At 42.1% G+C, this 19,782-nt stretch overlaps 1 protein-coding gene across 2 annotated transcripts; it reads left to right on the top strand.

Annotated features, from left to right (window-relative positions):
* Positions 1-7,347: 7,347 nt before the first annotated feature.
* Positions 7,348-16,006, top strand: LOC110490606 (zinc finger C3HC-type protein 1). Of its 2 annotated transcripts, XM_036945097.2 has the most exons (10): positions 7,348-7,558; positions 11,779-11,881; positions 12,116-12,266; positions 12,409-12,492; positions 12,702-12,829; positions 13,049-13,197; positions 13,488-13,755; positions 13,946-14,161; positions 14,473-14,688; positions 14,980-16,006. In XM_036945097.2, the coding sequence occupies exons 1-10, from the start codon at positions 7,422-7,424 to the stop codon at positions 15,049-15,051; spliced, it is 1,524 nt and encodes a 507-aa protein (XP_036800992.1). In that variant the 5' UTR covers positions 7,348-7,421; the 3' UTR covers positions 15,052-16,006. The 2 variants fall into 2 exon arrangements, with proteins under 2 accessions (XP_036800992.1, XP_090057088.1); XM_090200962.1 differs by lacking the exons at positions 7,348-7,558; positions 11,779-11,881 and having other exon boundaries at positions 12,103-12,266; positions 13,452-13,755.
* Positions 16,007-19,782: the final 3,776 nt, after the last annotated feature.

The following is a 19,782-nucleotide window of genomic DNA, read 5'->3' as shown; positions in this document are numbered from 1 at the left end:
TTTAAGTAATGGGCGGGGTTTTTACTTTGTGGCTGTGATAACTAGTGACGACAAAATTATGGGCGGGGCAAGGTAGATACTATGTTGAAAATAATTTATTTTCAAGCCAGGGTGCATAATTGAGCGCTTTGCATAGTTCATAGATCGTCCTATTTTTCTAATTGTCCATAAATGACTTGGATTTAATGCAAAAAGTGTGGCATATGTTGCATAATGATGGATTAAGCGTGAATTACCAATTACTAATACTGTGTCACTGTGACTTGGTTAATAGAAAGAGGCTTAAAGTCAAATGAAAATGTATTTATTCATACCTAAGCCACATGAAATTGTTGAGGAGGTTGAAGGTATTCATCAGGGACGAAAACACTTTATTGACACTATCAATTCATGAAGCAAAAGCACATCACTGACAATAGTCATAAAATCCTAGAAGAAGTGTTGGACATTCCCTCTTGGATTTCCGGACAAGATTGAGCTGAAAATAACCAAGAGGGAAATACATTTTATTTATTGAAAGAAGCATTTATGTTTTAAACAATTGCCTGTTGATCATTTAAATTCCACAATATGAAATTATATGAAGACAATGTCTATCTGTCAGTTCACTTTATCAGGGTAATTTAACTGATTGGATGGCAATGACTTCCTTACCCTCCCTGTCCTGGATGGCTGTGCTTATTGCCAGAGTTTCAGCCACAACCAGTTGTGGTTCTAGCTTATAGGGATCCCTGAGGGGGATTCTTTACACAACTGAACTGCTTCCAATTGGCTCATTCGTTCCCCTTCCTCTCCCCTGTAACTATTCCCCAGGTTGTTGCTGTAGATGAGAATGTGTTTTCAGTCAGCTTAACTGGTAAAATAATGGTTTAAAAAACTGTGATCTCAAATTCTTTACTGCAAGGGAAATTGATGGGTTCATTCTCTGCTAAAGTTTATCCACAAATCTATGGATGGATGATGCCAGAGATATCCTTGGTCATGTCAACCACTGGCCTCTGGTACCCATGTGTGGCTAAGAATCCCGTCACCTACTGGCCTGTACTTTGATCTCCTTTCTCTCGGTGTCCCCTTCATTTCACACTGTTTCTGTCAATAAACAATCAAATCTGTAAGGAGAATGGCCAGTTGTGCAGCCTTGTCACAGGTTGTAACATCTGATGTGTGGTGATGCCAAAACTCTGTGTGCTGTGCACAACCAGTTGATTCCACTAGCCTTGGTTTGGCTAGCTGACCCTGAAACAAGCTTAAATTGTCACGAATGCCGTCGTCGAAATCGTGGAAATGACCGGACCAAGGTGCAGCGTGGTGAGCGTACATTTTACTTTATTATAAATGTCACCAACAAAGCAATAACCACGACGCTTACTAGGGCTATACAGGCCACTAACAAAGACAACTACCCACAAAATACAAAAGGAAAAAAGGCTGCCTAAGTATGATTCCCAATCAGAGACAACGATAGACATCTGTCCATGATTGAGAACCATACCAAAACATAGAAACACAGAACATAGAGTTTCCCACCCGAGTCACACCCTGACCAACCAAACATAGAGAATAAAAAGATCTCTACGGTCAGGGCGTGACAGTAATATACCACGGCTTTGGGCTGTATCCAGGCACTCCGCGTTGCGTCGTGCAAAGAACATACCTTAACCGTCGTATATTGGCCATATACCACACCCCCTCGTGCCTTATTGCTTAAATATGTAACCTGACAAAGTTCACATATAAATATGAGTTATTGATCTATCATTCTACTTGAAAGCAAGTATAAGAAGCTGTAGATCTGTTCTATGTGCGCTTTTATATACTTCCTGTTTTTAAGTTTTGTTTTTGCATAATTTTACTTTTGGTTTTGTACACCAGCTTCAAACAGCTGAAAATACATGATTTTTGGTTATGGAAAATATATGTCACAGTGGTTAGATGGTACAATGATTCTCTACACTATACTAGCTTATTTTCTCACATACACTGAAATTATGCAAACTATTCGAGTTTTAACAACCAGGAAACGATTTCATTACCAGCAATATTAGTCTATGAGTGCAAAGCCCTCCTCAGGGAGTGTGCCCGGGGGCCTACCTGATCGTTCTAATGATGCATTTTGCATCATGTTGTTGTGGCCGGTGACACTTTGCTTCCTGAAAGTCTGTCATGGATATTCACCACTAAGGACTCAAACTCAATGTAAATTAATCAATCTTTATTATAACAGCCAGAGAGGTTCACAAACTCAATCCAAGCTTGATGGAATCTCTGAGGAGGGCATTCCCTTTCAGTACTCTCATACTGCTACTCAAGCGAAATCAACACATTATACCAAACACTTCATACTTTCAAACCCTTCCCTCTGGGTTGTACAATCTAAAAAACACACACATACACAAGGGATCTGTAGACTCAGATTGTTTCCAAGCTCTTACCACTATTTGGTTGCATTGACCTGTTCTGTATTTACTTCCTGTGACATCAACTAGTCAAAATATAAAACCTGTTTTTTAACAAATCTGCTAGGGCCTTCAAAAAGTTGGTGCTGACTTATCAGCTCAGTATTCGGTACTAAAACATTTACTTGGATTTACTCCAATTCTGGACAGTGTTCCACGTCATGGAAACAGATGATTGTTTTAGATGACATTACCTTCTTACTTAAATCACTGGTATATTCAAACTATGGAATTGAGTAATAATAATAGAATATTGTCAAATACGTATCTTATTCAATTATTCATACCTCTGTCCCAAATTTTCCCACTGTGTCAATACAGCCTGTTTTCAGTGAGTACCGTTCACTTTCACTGGTGGCTTATCTATTGGTCCACAGGAAGCTTATCTTTTAACAAAACACCAGATGGCAGCCTCTAATATTATATTAGTCCCAAGGCTCAATCCCTCTGTTCATCATGTGACCTTGTATTGAAACATTTACTCCTTCAAATTACTAAGATATTGCCTTATCAGAGGGCTATCTGAAAGCCACTAATATTACCATTCACTTTGTTACTTTCACTAGTCTCCATATCTGTTTCCTTCAACTAGGACCCTCCCTTTCTTCCCAATAGGAAAGACCCTCTCAATCACTACTGCTAATGCACACGGATCACTATCAAACTGTGTTCTGCTTTCACTGCCACTGTAAGGTTTCAAAACAAACAAAACAAACATGATAACTTTTTCCTTATTGGATTTAAGTCTACTCTTAATATTTATTACCAATTTCTGTTGGATATTCACTTTCTGCTTCACACTCATTAAATGTCTATTATTTTGAGATTCATATGTAATGCGCCGAAATTATAAAATACATTGGCCAATTCAGAAGGGGAGCAATAAACTTCGGAGAGAGACTAAATAGACTGGGAGGCAGTGTCAGACCCCCACTCCTCCTGGGAGTGCCCTCTCCTCAATTTGCCTGTTTACTCATTGGTTTAATATCTGATCTTTTGGGACATCAACGAAAACTCTATCTGGGGTACAATAAACGGTAGCATTAAGTTTAGTTAACATGTTACGGTTGGGTGGGTGAATACAGAAAATCATTTTCAACATTCATTGATCCTATGGAATGGGGCATAGGTTGTTTCACAATGTATTATTGGGGTGGAGGAAATCCCAAAAGCGTTTATATGTAACGCCCGGTGTCACGTTCTGACCTTAGTTCCTTTGTTTTAGTATGGTCAGGGCTCCTCGTCAGAGGAGGAAGAAGATCGTTACACCCGGGGTGTAGTGAGGAAGAAGTCAGGCGCAGGAAGCAGAGAGTTCAGGGCAGCACTTACTTTTAATGCACCACAACGGTGAACAGATGCCAACCAAAACAAATGCCCCAAACTTAAACAGTCCAGCAAAAACCCCAACACACTGACAACCGTGACATACAGCCGTGTACATCGAAATAATCCCGCACAACCAGCAGGTGAGACGGCTGGTAAATAAAACCCAACCAATCAGTCTAAACTAAACACAGGTGAAACCAATAAACAGAAAAGGGGAAAAAAGGGATCAGTGGCAGCTAGTAGGCCGGTGATGACGAGCGCCGAGCACCACCCGAACAGGAAGGGGAGCCACCTTCGGTAGGAGTTGTGACATTATAGCTTTATTGGTTAGGGTCTTGTACCTTTACCAAAAGTGGAGGTAGTAGCACCCGTATCCATCAACATAAAAAAAACTGGAATGAGTAGGTGTGTCCAAACTCTTGCCTGGTACTGTATCTTTGGAGAGGGCATAACAGGTTAAGGCTCTGGAGAGGGCGCGACCCTCAGAAATAATGTCATGACTCATGACCAAATATCTATCTTTGGAGAGGGCACGACCCTCAGAAATAATGTCATGCCTCATGAGCAAATATCTATCTTTGGAGAGGGCGCGACCTTGAAAAGTAATGTCATGACTCATGACCAAATATCTATCTTTGGAGAGGGCGCGACCTTGAGAAGTAATGTCATGACTCATGACCAAATATCTATCTTTGGAGAGGGCGCGACCTTGAGAAGTTATGTAATGACTCAAATATGACCCAAATATTTAACGGCGCTTCGGCATAATTGCATCTTACTGGGGGAAAATGTATGACAATTTTCTGCTAAAAAAATCAACAATGACAGAGCGACCTTGTGACATAATTCTTCTGATTGTGAGCAAACCAAAAAACGATCAACATACTGAACCAAAATACTCCCTCCAGGAGCAACAAAAGAAGAGAAGAGAAAAGAAAGAAAGCATTAGCTAAATCAATTACTGAAAAACAACAACTACATGGAGGCACCTGGGATAAACAGTGTTAGGCATCAGGGGTGCTCTAGCATCTACAGCATCATTTACTATTCTAAGGTCTTGCACAACACGATAATCACCAGATTGTTTCCTAACAGGGAAAATTGTTCTGTTACATGGCGAATTCGGGCAGAGAACCAGAGCGCCTCTTTCAACAAGCGCACTATGAATGGGAATGACTACCCAGACTATTTGCATAGCCCCACCCCTTCTGCGCTGTTGCTACTCTCTGTTATTATTGATGCATAGTCACTTTGATAACTCTACATATTACCTCAATTACCTCAACTAACCGATGCCCCCGCACATTGACTATGTACCGATACCCCCTGTATATAGCCTCGCTATTGTTATTTTACTGCTGCTCTTTAATTATTTGCTACTGTCTTTTCTTAAAACTGCATTCTTGGTTAAGTGCTTGTAAGTAAGCATTTCACTGTTGTGTTCGGTGCATGTGACAAATAAAATTTGATTTGATTTGATACCCTTTTTGGCTTCTTTGCTGAGAGGGTACTGAGCTTTGTAAGGTCTGTGGGTGCTTTTTGGAACAAGCACAACTTTCATGCGTGCAATGTCGGTCTTTGATTTAGCCCACAGATCTTCAGGTATATCTTTTAGCCAATCATTGATCAACAGGAATTGGTTATTTTCTTGGTGTTGTCGTTGCAGTAGCACAGTATGGGGAAGAGAAAGTTGCTGTTGGAGCTGACCACTTTCTCTCTTCTTCCCAAGACACCCAATCAGTTGTTTCCATCACTTTCTTCATCTGGACAGCTACATCTTTCCATTGTGTTCCAGGAGCTTTTGATAAGCTACAGTGGGGAACAGAGCCAGGGAGTTCATACAGACTAATCATAGTATCCGTCAGCAACACTCCAGCTGCTACGAAGTCTTCTCCTCTGTATATCCCATTCATAGTTATCTCATCTTTCTCTTTTTGTTTTGACAATCTCTGTTGGTATTCAGGGTCCTCTTCACATAAGGGAACAGCAGCAATAGAATGTAGGTGTTTAGACACTTCCCGGTTAGCATGCAACGGGGAAGCAAGGGATTGCTATCTCAGCTGTCCCTCAACATGTTGATCATTCAAGTGTCCAACATAGTAACAGTTCATCAGGCATGGGAGGATTCCATTTTCTCTCAATCCCAATGACAATCCTTCTTCAGTACAGGCATTTTTTATTTGAGGGGGACAGACAGGGCAGAATTCTATGTTTGATTATCTCAAATGTCAATAAAGGGGTTTTGGGTGGACAAAATTGGTCAATTTTAGCAGTTGACAGGTCTCTTCTGGTTCTTCATCATTGTTTTCTTCATTCTGTTTCCGCCTCATCCCACGGTTGGTAGCCCCTCATCCACCTCCTCTTCCAAATGGTTTGTCCACCTGCACGACAACAGGTGGTGACGGCCACTCTCCTTGGCCTTCTCCTACTCCAAGACAGTGTCGTCCGGGTTAAGGTTTGACTGGGGTAGGCTGTCATTGTAAATAAGTATTTGTTCTTAACTGACTTGCCTAGTTAAATATTAAAAACTAAAAAGACGATGTTACCTTTCTTCATTTTTATGTTTAGTTTTATTGGTTTTATTGTTGTATTTTTTTTCTTCTACACATTCATTTAAATTGACTTACTGAAATCAGTTGAGTTGTCCTTCTAGGTTTCGTAGATGTTGTGTTTCCTCCCAGACGCGTCCCACAATGGAGCTCTGTTACGGGTGGGTCCTCACCCTCTTTTAGTGAGACGGGAATTTCCCTTTATGTCTTCCCAAGAATGTGCCACCGGTGTTCCCTCTCAGACCTTCATCGAAGGATCACGTCGAGGAGATCAAACATCCTGTTCATGACGCCAGGATTGCCATTGAATTTTCACCACTAAGGACACAAACTCAATGTAAACAAATCAATCTTCATTATAATGGCCAGAGAGGTTCACAAAATCCATTCAGGCTTGATGAAAACTCTGAAGAGGGTGTTCCATTTCAGTCCTGTTATACTGCTACACAAACAAGTCATATAAGCATGATTTAAATTATTCATTATTTATCATTAATGTTGTTTGCTGCACGTGACTGACTGACACCTCATGAGGCTTCTTCTCTCAAAGCTGGGACCTTGAAACTGAGATACTGATTTTGGTTCCCAAAACAATGTTCTGGGCGTACTGCCAATTGGTCGGAAGAGGACTATCACAGTCACCTGGAGGGATGTGTACAATTCATTGCTATCTCTTCAGACAACAACATTTTCCCTCAAATCCAATATCTTGAAAACTTGACTGCTGACATGCAAAACATTTTGGAACTGTATCAACAGTGGACTAGTGAAAAAAAATACTGAAAGATACATTTTTGAGCGGATTCTCCCTTTAAGAATTTCATAATTTAACCACCAAGGCAAAGGACTTCACAAGGAAATAGTTAAAACATGTATTTGATAAATAGCACTGTAACAGTATAATGATTACAGTGTATGGACTTTGACAGTAGCCTACAGCAAAGGTACATTTAGAATAATATAATATATTTTATATGGACTTGTAAACATTGGCCACGTGAGTTGAAATCTAAGCAGGGCATTATCCCAAGCGGAACAGATAGCGTTCCTCTTTCAGGGGGGAAGATTTAGCATCTAGCACCGACCGATCATGGCGGCCCTTGGCAGTCGTGGAAATCGTCTTGACAATTCTCCTAACAGACAATTAAAATCTGTTTTAGCATCTCCAGAGAAAGTTCGTGAACTTCTCAACGCAGGTGTGTTGTCGGATGAAAACAGATCAACTGGGTAAGTTTTTGGAGAATTAACGAATGCTATTTTTTAGGGACCTAACGTTAACTAGTTAGCTAGTTTGCTAGCTAGCTTACTGTGGCTGGCTAGCTAACTAGATACCCAGTTACGGATCTAGTTTCCACATGTTGCATTACATTAGCAAGCAAGATGCACACTTTATCGAGACAGGTTTTTTTATGCCTTTTTTTACTCGACAGCTAATTTGTGTTTGTTTTGTTATTTTACAATACTGTCTAGCCATTATAGCTGGCTATGTTACGTAAACGGTCAATCATATATGCAATGTAAATAATAATCACAAATGATCAAGACATTTAATTGCAGTATTGTTTTCATAGTAGCTGCTGCATGCGCCACTGTAGTAACATGCAATGTCTTCGAGTATGAACTTGGTTATATGTTGTTTTTTTTATACCATATTTGATTGCTCACATGGGTCCACATGTGTGTTCATAAATTAGGGTTTGTAACTATCAAATTACTGGAGTGGCTATGTCATAACCCTCGAAGTACCAGCATGAGGTGAAAATGGCATCCATATTGGTCAGGGAGAAATCCAAACCAGTGTAATTGGAATGAACTGCAGTAGAGGCATAGTCCTAATTTTACTTATGAAAGGAAAATAAAAGTAAGGTATGTGTTCTATCAGAAATTGTGTAACCTAAAATATTGTCACATCATTTAATAGTTTATACAGGTTTTATACCAATGTTCTGTATAAATGTCCTCTAAAATATATGTAAACAGACCATCATAAATATCTAATTGTTTGTTTTCTTGGAAAGATGTGAGTGCTATTTTATGATACAATATCAGTGCTTGTTGCATTTACAACTTGTCTAAGTCCTATCATCAATGATGTCAGCCAGTGTCTGGCTGTGGATTGACTGCATTGTTTGAATGGAATGTTGGCATATTGGCAGTTAATTAAAACAATTTATGGTATCATACCTCTAAAACTATCTGGCTAGCTAGCTAACAAACGTACAGTGCAGATAAACGCATTATGATAGGGATGATCAACAAGGGGCTATATTTTCTATTGAAAATAATAAAGGATGTGGAAGGTGTGTTTAACGATGTTCTAGCGGAGTGGCATTATTTTCCAGAGAATGCATACAGCCCCAAATTGATTATCCCTTATATACCATGGCTATAATTAGCACATTTGTCACTAGAAATGTGTTAAACATCCACTGAAGTAGCTAGCAAGGTTACTAGATAGCTACACTAGTTGCCGTGGTAACCAATGTGAGAGAAATTACTTATTTACCTGATTTGTTGAATATTAATAGTTAACAACTATATGCTTAACAAATAGTGAGAGATAGTCATGACTAATGCTGTGCTTCTGTAGAGGGTTGGCTCCTCTCTTACACATTCACTCCCCTCAGCTGGTTTAGGCGTGTAGTCAAGGACTTTCTTGGAGACTACGGGACAGAGAGAACATGAGGGACGGAATAACCTGTTAGCTTTGCTTCTGAGTAACTTGGTCACACAGCGTAAGACAAGAGTGACCACAGTTCTTGAGTCTATACTTTTTCTTTTACAATCTTCCAAGGGCACAGCTGTGTGGAGATATGAAGAGAACAGAGGCTAGCTTTAACTGAAAGGAGAAACGTAACTGCTGTTATCACTTGTTTGTGCTCTATGATCTCACACTACCAATACACATAGGCACAAGAAGATAATAAGGTAGCTTATGATGCCCCGGGCTGCTGGGGATGGGTGGAACCAACCATGACTAAGCAGTTTTTGGGTTTCTATATAAACCCCTTGCATTTGTGTATTATTCGGACTCTCAACGATCACTTCTTGGTGGTCGTTGACCAGCTCCATTATTGCAAAAATGAATCGATATTAAGGTATAATTGTTTGAAGAAATAACAGTCTCTCCTTATTGGTTAGAATTTCCACAACACGAAACAGACAGACTTTCTAGTTTAGCTAACCAAACCATCAGTCCTAGCTTGCTATTATGAAAATCAAATTCAACAATACCAATACTGTTTTCAAGTTGACTTTTGCGTTCAAAAGCAGCTCAAACAAAACATGTAAACATGACCTATGGCCATTGAATTCTACCATACAAATATACTGTACATTATAAGGAAATAATGCCCTTCAAGCCAATTAGAAACAAGTTTTCAATGATGCCATGGTATAATTAAGCAATAAGTCCTGAGGTGGTATGGTAAACTCAGCAAAAAAACAAGGAGCGTCCTCTCACTGTCAACTGAGTTTATTTTCAGCAAACTTAACGTGCAAATATTTGTATAGACATAACAAGATTCAACAACAGACAAACTAGACAAGTTCCACAGACATGTGACTAACAGAAATGGAATGTGTCCCTGAACAAAGGGGGGGTCCAAATCAAAATAAATAGTCCGTATCTGGTGTGGCCACCAGCTGCATTAAGTACTGCAGTGCATCTCCTCATGGACTGCACCAGATTTGCCAGTTCTTGCTGTGAGATATTACCCCACTCTTCCACCAAGGCACCTGCAAGTGCCCGGACATTTCTGGAGGGAATGGCCCTAGCCCTCACCCTCTGATCCAACAGGTCCCAGACATGCTCAATGGGATTAAGATCCGGGCTCTTCACTGGCCATGGCAGAACACTGACATTCCTGTCTTGCAGGAAATCACGCACAGAACAAGCAGTATGGCTGGTGGCATTGTCATGCGGGAGGGTCATGTCAGGATGAGCCTGCGGGAAGGGTACCACATGAGGGAGGAGGATGTCTTCCCTGTAACGCACAGCGTTGAGACTGCCTGCAATGACAACAAGCTCAGTCCAATGATGCTGTGACACACCGCCCCAGACCATGACGGACCCTCCACCTTCAAATCGATCCCTCTCCAGAGTACAGGCCTCAGTGTAACGCTCATTCCTTTGACGATAAACGCGAATCCGACCATCACCCATGGTGAGACAAAACGCGACTCGTCAGTGAAGAGCACTTTTTTCCGGTCCTGCGATGGTGGGTTTGTGCCCATAGGCGACGTTGTTGCCGGTGATGTCAGGTGAGGACCTGCCTTACAACAGGCCTACAAGCCCTCAGTCCAGCCTCTCTCAGCCTATTGAACAGTCTGAGCACTGATGGAGGGATTCTGCGTTCCTAGTGTAACTCGGGCAGTTGTTGTTGCCATCCTGTACCTGTCCCGCAGGTGTGATGTTCGGATGTACCGATCCTGTGCAGGTGTTGTTACACATGGTCTGCCACTGCGAGGACAATCAGCTGTCCGTCCTGTCTCTCTGTAGCGCTGTCTTAGGCATCTCACAGTACGGACATTGCAATATATTGCCCTGGCCACATCTGCAGTCCTCATGCCTCCTTGCAGCATGCCTAAGGCACGTTCACGCAGATGAGCAGGGACCCTGGGCATCTTTCTTTTGGTGTTTTTCAGAGTCAATAGAAAGGACTCTTTAGTGTCCTAAATTTTCATAGATGTCACCTTAATTGCCTACCGTCTGTAAGCTGTTTGTGTCTTAACGACCGTTCCACAGGTGCATGTTCATTAATAGTTTATGGTTCATTGAACAAGCATGGGAAACCGTGTTTAAACCTTTTACAATGATGATCTGTGACGTTATTTGGATATTTATGAATTATTTTTGAAAGACCGGTTCCTGAAAAAGGGACATTTATTTTTTTACTGAGTTTATATGGCCAATATACCACGGCTAAGGGCTGTTCTTACGTACAACGATACACGGATCGCTAGGACACAGCCCTTAGCCATGGTATATTGGCCATATGTCACAACCCCCTGAGGTGCCTTATTGCTATTGATGAACTGTTTACCAACATAATTAGAGCAGTGAAAATAAATGTTTTGTCATTCCTATGGTATACGGTCTGATATACCACGGCTTTCAGGCAATCAGCATTCAGGGCTCGAACCACCCAGTTTATAATTTACACAATGTTATGACAGCACTGGCAAACCATGGTTGACCAAAATGGCTGACCTTTATCCATCATAAGAAGGTCCATGACTATTCTAGTATTCTAATTCCTAATTCTATGGTTGGTACACTGTGTATATGAGATGTTGCTGACTTGTGCGCGACACAGAATATCATACATAACATTTTTAAAGTACCCTATACGAATTGTTGTATTTGATGAATGTTTGTTTAGCCCTATAACTATAGCTAATGCAAATTCCTTCTGTGACATGTTTATTCTTCTTGTGAATTTCAGTGTTCAGGGGGAGCTGGATAAGGTGGCACCAAACGGCAACAGTCAAGTTCCTTGTGAAGCGTCTAACAAAGAAGCCTTTTTCACAAGAGTGGAGTCCTACTCTATATCCTTTCTGCATCCACGCTGTGACATTACATGTTATACTGCCAAAGAGTTGTGTGAATAACCTTTTGAGTAGTACTGTTGTTGTCCAGCACACCCTTTGGTGTCTTTTACACACTAATAACATTGCCTACATTCCCCTTTTCACATTTATTTAATCATAATGCTCATTATGATAATATCTAGTGTGCTGTGTATACTTCCTGTGTAAAAAAGGTTTCCTTAGCGGGAGCACTGTCTGAGATGGGCAGGAAAGCCCCGGACTCTCTCCCCCCTGAAATGTGCCAGCTATGGCTGGATCAACGTGGGATGTGACATGTTGAAATGTTCAAGTTGCCAGGCTTTCCTCTGTGCATCACTACAACCAACCCTGGACTTCCAGAAATGTGAGCAGAGCAGAGCAACTGGTTTCACACCCTCTGCTGAACGTTCAACCATTATTACAAAAGCCTTTGTTTTTGTTATTGTTTAAAACACAGAATGTTGTCATGAATCTGTAGCTAAATTCTACTTCTTTCCTCACCATAGATGATTCCCGGATAGCAGAGATAACTCGACAACTACAGACACAGCATGAGAAGTTTTGTCCATGGCCAGACTTTCCATGCCCAGGTAATGCAAAACTTTAATTAATGAATCCTCTTGTTGATTGGAGGTGGGTACCATTGTCTGTGTTCATTAGGCAACAAAAGAAAGAAATTGTATGGATGTACTGAAACAGGGAGGGACTACATGGACTTGTCCAATAAGAAACAGTCATTTTTAAAATTTCTGTTGTGTACCTTACTGAACCTGACCGTGATGTTGTATTGCCATTTTAGACCGGTTCTGGCTTGTCCCGGCGAACGAGCCATCAGTGCTGCTCAGTGCTTTCCTGGTGCGCTTTCACACCACCTGTCTCCTGGAGCAGCAGCTACCTGCCATGAAGCCAGAACAGCTTAAAACCATGGTGAGGGAGGGGAGCCATGTTCCTACACAGCAATGAATCACCTATAGAAAGATGGGCTCTGTCCAGATACTAGCCCCTTCCCCTTGTGGAGGTCTATCTATCAACCCTTGGTTTGGGAATGCAGTTCAGCTTTTTCCCCCTCATGGCTTCTTGCATTACGATCCATTATCCTTTGCACAAAGACAATCCCTCCCATCTCACCACTTTGTTTCCCTGCAGTCTTTGACGGAGGATGTGATTAGCACTCTACTGCAGTTGATTGAGGATGAACAGAAGAAGCAGGGCAGGTCCCCTCTGAAGTCCACCTCTGATGCCCTGTCTGTCCAGGTGGCTGCCTGCATCGTGGCCCTCTGTGGCTGGACTGGAAGGTTAGACAAGGCTCACAATCTCCTTTTTATTGACAAAAAATTTAGAGACGAAACATTGTAACATTAGAAAAATACCACATATCACTCTTACCAGATTGTGGCACTTAAAAGCCTTTATTGAATTGGCATCTCCATGTAGGAAAGTTAAAAACATTTTCTTGTCTTAACTTTTCATTTTGGAAAGCAAAAAGCAGCTTAGCATATTAACTCAACTCTTTTTTTTCTTCCCCTTTGTATTCATGTTATATTAATAGGTTTGTTTCCACCTTCTCCTCTTGCTGTTTTTGCAGCCCAGCTCTGCACGCCACGAGCCTACCCCTCCTCACCTGCTCCTTCTGCATGCGCAAAGTGGGTCTGTGGAACTTCCACCAGATGGAGGGAACAGGAAAAGAGGTAGAGGGAGACGTCCCAAAGTCCCCCACCACCCCGACGTCATCTACACCCCTGCCTGCACCCGAGGCCCAGGGGGACAGGAAGACTCCCACCTCGCCCTCACCTTCTCCTACTCCCTACCGCAGGGGGCTGCGGAGCCAGGACAAGACCAGAGGCTCAGAACAGGTAGGTCTCAGGCAAGGCAGGCCACTTGAACCAGACAAATAGGTTAAGGTGGGAGTTGGAAGTTCTAGCAAACCTGTTTCTCCAGTTTCTCGGTTCTTTGTAGCTTTCATAATGTTGTAACATGGACTCTCATACATCTAGTCATGGATCTGTTTGTTAAAGTTGTTATCTGTTGATTGTGTCTTGGCAGCCTGTGGGCAATCCGTCCCCCATGGTGGTCCGCACCCGCAGCAGGGACTCTCCCAGCCCCAGCGAGGAGCAGCTTGGCCCTCTGCCCAGGGGGAAGAGGCCCATGACCGGGGGCCGAGGCCAGGGGGAGGGGACAGGGAGCGAGGGGACTGCTTCGGGGGGCTCCAGCCCCCAACGCAACCCCAAACGCATGTGCCTCTCCTCAGCCAGTAGCCCTGTAAGTCTTTACTCTCTGTGTTTGCACCAGGTGTGTCTGGATTGTCCAGACCTGGGATGTGTGTGTGTACTCTGTAGCAGATATAATACAGACAAATCTATCATCTATTTTAACACCACCCTTACCTAAAAATGTCTGCCTTGTTCTAATTGATCTTGGCCACTGGGTGCATGGGGGAGGGGAATGCACTTCAAGGTGAAGTTAAACTACTAAACTGACCCATGAGCAGCATCTAACTTCACCCTACTCCGGTGCATGCCACAAGCTATGCAACAGTCACCTGTTGACTTTCTCCATGCTCTTGTTTTCAGGATGGCCCCCTGCATAGGAGTGTGTTTGACCCACTAGCCCAGCACAGAGACTGGTGCCCCTGGGTGAATGTAGGCAAGGAGAACACCCAGCCCACTGGTGGTGTACCCCTGCTGGGCCAAGACGGAGAGCACCAGCAGGGCTGGAAGGCTGCACTCACTCTCCTCCTCCCCATGAAGAAGCACTTCAGCCCAAACAAGGCAGCCAGTCCCCTACAGGTGAGAATCAAAAACCTGGATGTGGTAAAATGGTGGTCCTGTGTCTCACTTGGTTGAGCATGGCTCTAACAATTCCAGCATTGTGGGTTTGATTCCTGCTGGGAGCACCCATACGAAAATGTAAGCTTACAAGGATGTAAGTCACTCTGGATAAAAGCGTCTGCAAAAATGGCGTACTATTATGACAATGGAGAAATGTATATTGCATTGTTACAGTTTCAGCATTTGGTCATACCTCTGCTATATGAGCAAGCTTCCATTTCTAACACTTCTGTTCCCTCTTTCCTCCAGGGTCCACATGACAAGTCTAAAAGAGTGTTTGCTATCTTCCGTCAGTGGCAGGTATCTTCCCCATCTCAGTAAGGTCTTCCTCTCCACCCCAGAGACAGGATCATCGTGACATTCTCCATTGATATTCTTCCCTGTGGTATGCTGTACTGTACTAGTTGCACTGACAGTGGTTTCATATCCGTGTGTTTCTCCCATCCGTTAAGTCAGGTTTACAATCATGGGGGGGTGATATGAATTGAAGTACAGATGAGGATGGTTTTGCCAATGAACTTTGGAATGTTGCCCGGCTGCATGGTTCGAAAGCGATGAGTTCTTCACAGACATTGCCCACCAAGGAAATTCTGTTCTGAATGCAGTTTTTTAAAAGTGGGTTGACTTTACACTAAACTTAGAACCCACAGAATGCAATGGCACACGGACACTGCCTGGTCTCAGACCTGCGCCTTGCCTCGTTTGTTTTACCTCCTATGAAGACCACATGTGCTCTTGTCCTGTCGTGTGTCTATGGCATATATGAGGGACAAGGACTCTGAAATCTACCCCGTGAGAAAGAGCCATCTGGCTTACACTGGAAAAAAAGTCAAATGTATTATCTTCAAAGAGTATACTCTGTCATGTAGAAGTTTTTTACCCTAAAAGCTGTGAGGAAGTCGGTTTTTTTTCAGTGCTGTTTTTTTTCCAGAGAATATAAAGACGTAGATATAGGATTTCTAAACTTTAGGCGTACTAAATTTTTTTGCAATTTTGTTACACAAATATTTTTAGAAACTTTGAAAAAGCTTTTTGGTTGTGTTAGTTTGCAAGTCTAAAGTGCTAAAGGGAGGGAGGGGGAAATATTTTAATTGTAGATGTTAAACCAGGTAGAACAAATAATTTGCCGTAGAAGTCAGAGGATGTTTGGGGAAAACATTGATTTAGTCTTTCATTCCATTTGCCTTTGTGGTTTTCTTAGCCAATGCAGTCCCTTCTACTGTGCATGTGCTTTTACTCTCCTAAGAGGATTTAATAAAATGTTCCTCTTTCTGCATGTTTATTTTTACTCTGCATTTTTATCTTCATGTGTTCCCACAGCATGTCCAATTTGTTGTGGAAGGATAAACTAATGACAAATTAAAATGCGACTTCAGAAGAGAACATGTCGCCGGCACTGTTCCAGTAAATGTGGTCTTAATAAGTAGTTTGGAGAACGAAGCTTGGATCTGGGCCTGTATCCGCATAGCATCTGAGTGCTGATCTAGGATCTGCCTGTATAATCTTGTCAGTTATGATCTTAAAAAGCACAACTGATTCTAGACCAGCACTCCTACTCTGATATGCTTTGAGGATACAGGCCATGGTTTTGAGTGGCCCTTAGTCTTCTCACAGCAGCGTCTATGACCTACACAATAGCCCTAACTCTTCCCGGGCTGTCCTGTGGTTCCACACTGAGGTACTCAAGGTCAGCCCATTATCCATTACAGTGGCAGTGAAGAGTTTCATTTCAGGGTCCTCCCTGGTGGCCATTTTGTCTGCTCTCATTTAAAACCAGACAACATGTGCAGTTTTTTCCTTCACATCTTAGAATCAGTCAAGCTTAGTACTAGTAATGCTACTCAGGTTGAGGCGTAATATCTAGCCTATTAGTCTGACTTACACAACCAATGGTAATATATTAGAAAAAGAAAGCAGTTAGTAGAGAAGAAAAACATGGCTGTTATGAGAGCAGCAGCTAACTGAGTTTGTCCTTGATACATCATTGCATTTATAGCCTTGGTCTTGCTCAGAAAGAACTCTCTTGGTTAGGTCCCATCTGTATCCTATGTTGTTGCCAGTTGCCACCCAACATCTGTGCATTCACCGCTGGGGGAGGGAAGGGGAGTCAAACAAATATGCCACATGATGGGGGAGAATCTGTCTGAACTGGAAGCAATCCCACAGAGAAGGACGTGTCCATGAAACTAATATATTCCTGAACTCGGAACCAAAATATGTAAATCAAATCAAATGTATTTATAAAGCCCTTCTTACATCAGCTGATATCTCTAAGTGCTGTACAGAAACCCAGCCTAAAACCCCAAACAGCAAGCAATGCAGATGTAGAAGCACGAAGCAACTTAAGATATTCACGATTTGATGGATGAGGAATCTGACAAGCGTGCCTTTTAGCTTTTTATTGCATCAAGGATCAATGCAATCTTTTATATTCAAACACCCATTTAATTAAGATCACTTCATTGCTCAATTACACACAAGGACTTACTGAAATTTGATTTCCACTTTTAACCCAACCCCTCCGAAAGACATACAGTACCAGGCAAAAGTTTGGACACGCCTACTCATTCAAGGGTTTTTCTTTATTTATACCATTCCTACATTGTAGAATAATAGTGAAGACATCAAACTATGAAATAACACATATGGAATAATGTAGTAACTAAAAAAGTGTTAAACAAATCAATTTATTTTATATTTGAGATTCTTCAAAGTAGCCACCCTTTACCTTGACAGCTTTGCACACTCTTGGCATTCTCTCAACCAGCTTCATGAAGTAGTCATCTGGAATGCTTTTCCAACGGTCTTGAAGCAGTTCCCACATGCTGAGCACTTGTTGGCTGCTTTTCCTTCACTCTGTGGTCCAACTCATCCCAAACCATCTCAACTGGGTTGAGGTTGGGGGATTGTGGAGGCCAGGTCATCTCATGCAGCACTCCATTACTCTCCTTATTGGTCAAATAGCCCTTACACAGCCTGGGGGTGTGTTTTGGGTCATTGTCCTGTTGAAAAACAAATGATCGTCCCACTAAGCGCAAACCAGATGGGATGGTGTATTGCTGCAGAATTCTATGGTATCAATGCTGGTTAAGTGTGCCTTGAATTCTAAATAAATCACTGACAGTGTCAGCAGCAGAGCACCATCACACCACCTACATGCTTCATAGTGGGAACCACACACGTGGAGATCATCCATTCACCTACTCTGTGTCTCACAAAGACACGGTGGTTGGAAACAAAAATCTCAAATTTGGACTCAAATTTCCACTGGTCTAATGTCCATTGCTCATGTTTCTTGGCCCAAGCAAGTCTTTCTTCTTAATGGTGTCCTGTTAGTGGTTTCTTTGCAGTAATTTGACCATGAAGAACAGATTCTGACAGTCTCCTCTGAACAGTTGATGTGTCTGTTACTTGAACTCTGAAGCATTTATTTGGGCTGCAATCGGAGGTGCAGTTAATTGCTGATTTCTGAGGCTGGTAACTCTAATGAACTCATCCTCTGCAGCGAAAGTAACTGGGTCTTCCTGTGGCGGTCCTCATGGGAGCCAGTTTCATCATAGCGCTTGATGGTTTTTGCAACTGCACTTGAAGAAACTTACAAAGTTCAAAGTTTCAACGTTTTCCAGATTGACTGACCTTCATGTCTTAAAGTAATGTTGGACTGTCATTTCTCTTTGCTTATTTGAGCTGCTCTTGCCATAATATGGACTTGGTCTTTTACCAAATAGGGCTTCCTTCTGTATACCACCCCTACCATGTCACAACACAACTGATTGGCTCAAACAAAATTCCACAAATTAACTTTTATCAAGGCACAACTTTTAATTGAAATGCATTCCATGTGACTACCTCATGAAGCTGGTTGAAAGAATGCCAAGTGTGTGCAAAGCTGCCATGTTACTTTTTTAGAATCTGAAATATAAAATATATTTGTATTTGTTTAACACTTTTTTGGTTACTACATTATTTCATATGTGTCCTAGTTTGGATGTATTCACTATTATTCTACAATGTAGAAAATAGTTAAAATTAAGAAAAACCCTTGAATGAGTAGGTGTGGCCAAACTTTTGACTGGTACTGTACATATACAGATTTTGGAGAAGGGGCCTGTTCTTGTGGGGGGTTAAGTGCCTTGCTCAAGGGCACAACGGATAGGTTTTGATACCAACTCTCTGGTTGCTCCCCCTCACACACTTACACTGAACTGGAGAAGCACAGTGATTAATGAGGCCCTCTGCTCTATTTTGGTATTTTCTTTTGCCTCTGCAGCGCCTTTGACCTTGCGATTGATGAGTAGGCTCTCTCTCTGTGTGTGTGTGGCTGGATTTGGGTTGCGGGTGGACTACGTGATGTGCAGTTTGCACTGGGTTGTGTGGAAAGACGGTAGGTAATGGAATACTCCTTGTGAGAATGGTGTTGTGCCGAAAATCTCTCCCTGCCAGAATTCTACCCCACACCCCACCCCTCCTTCGAGTACTTCATTGCTGCAACTTGCTTGCTAGTTAAGATTTCTGCTCTTCACTCCGTTGTCAGTCTAGCCTACATTTCTCTGATCTTAGTAGCAAAAAGCATTTTTTGTCTGCAGTTTTCGTTTTGGCTATTTGCTTCAAGTGTATGTGGCGGTTCTAGCTTGTATGGCGCTCTGGGCGAACCCCCATCAGCGCTCTGGGGGCGCCCGCACTAGGGGCGCCCCGTGCCGCCTCTGGCAAGATGTCGCCCGTACCTAAATCCGCTACTGATTTGCATTAGGTCTATGAATTCATCTCTCCCATGTCTTATTCAACTAATATTTTTGAAAGTGTAAGGATAGTAATTCAGCCATTGTTGTTCTGAAATGTTTATTGCTTGCCAACATTTTACTCTCTCCTCTATGTTTAAAATAACACACGTACATTCATTATTAATTTAGGTTGTTCAAAATAAAGTATTTTACTCTGTACCACAGAAAGTATTTTACTCTAGGAAATTAGAAGGGTGTGGGGGGGGGTCTAGCAGGGGGAGAGAGAGAGAATTAAGAGTGCCATTACCACTTTTTTTTTTAAAGCAAACAC

Source organism: Oncorhynchus mykiss, chromosome 15 (assembly GCF_057628025.1).
Source record: "Oncorhynchus mykiss isolate SJ-2025 chromosome 15, ASM5762802v1, whole genome shotgun sequence".
Lineage (NCBI taxonomy): Eukaryota > Metazoa > Chordata > Actinopteri > Salmoniformes > Salmonidae > Oncorhynchus > Oncorhynchus mykiss.
This window is presented reverse-complemented; position numbering and strand designations above follow the sequence as displayed.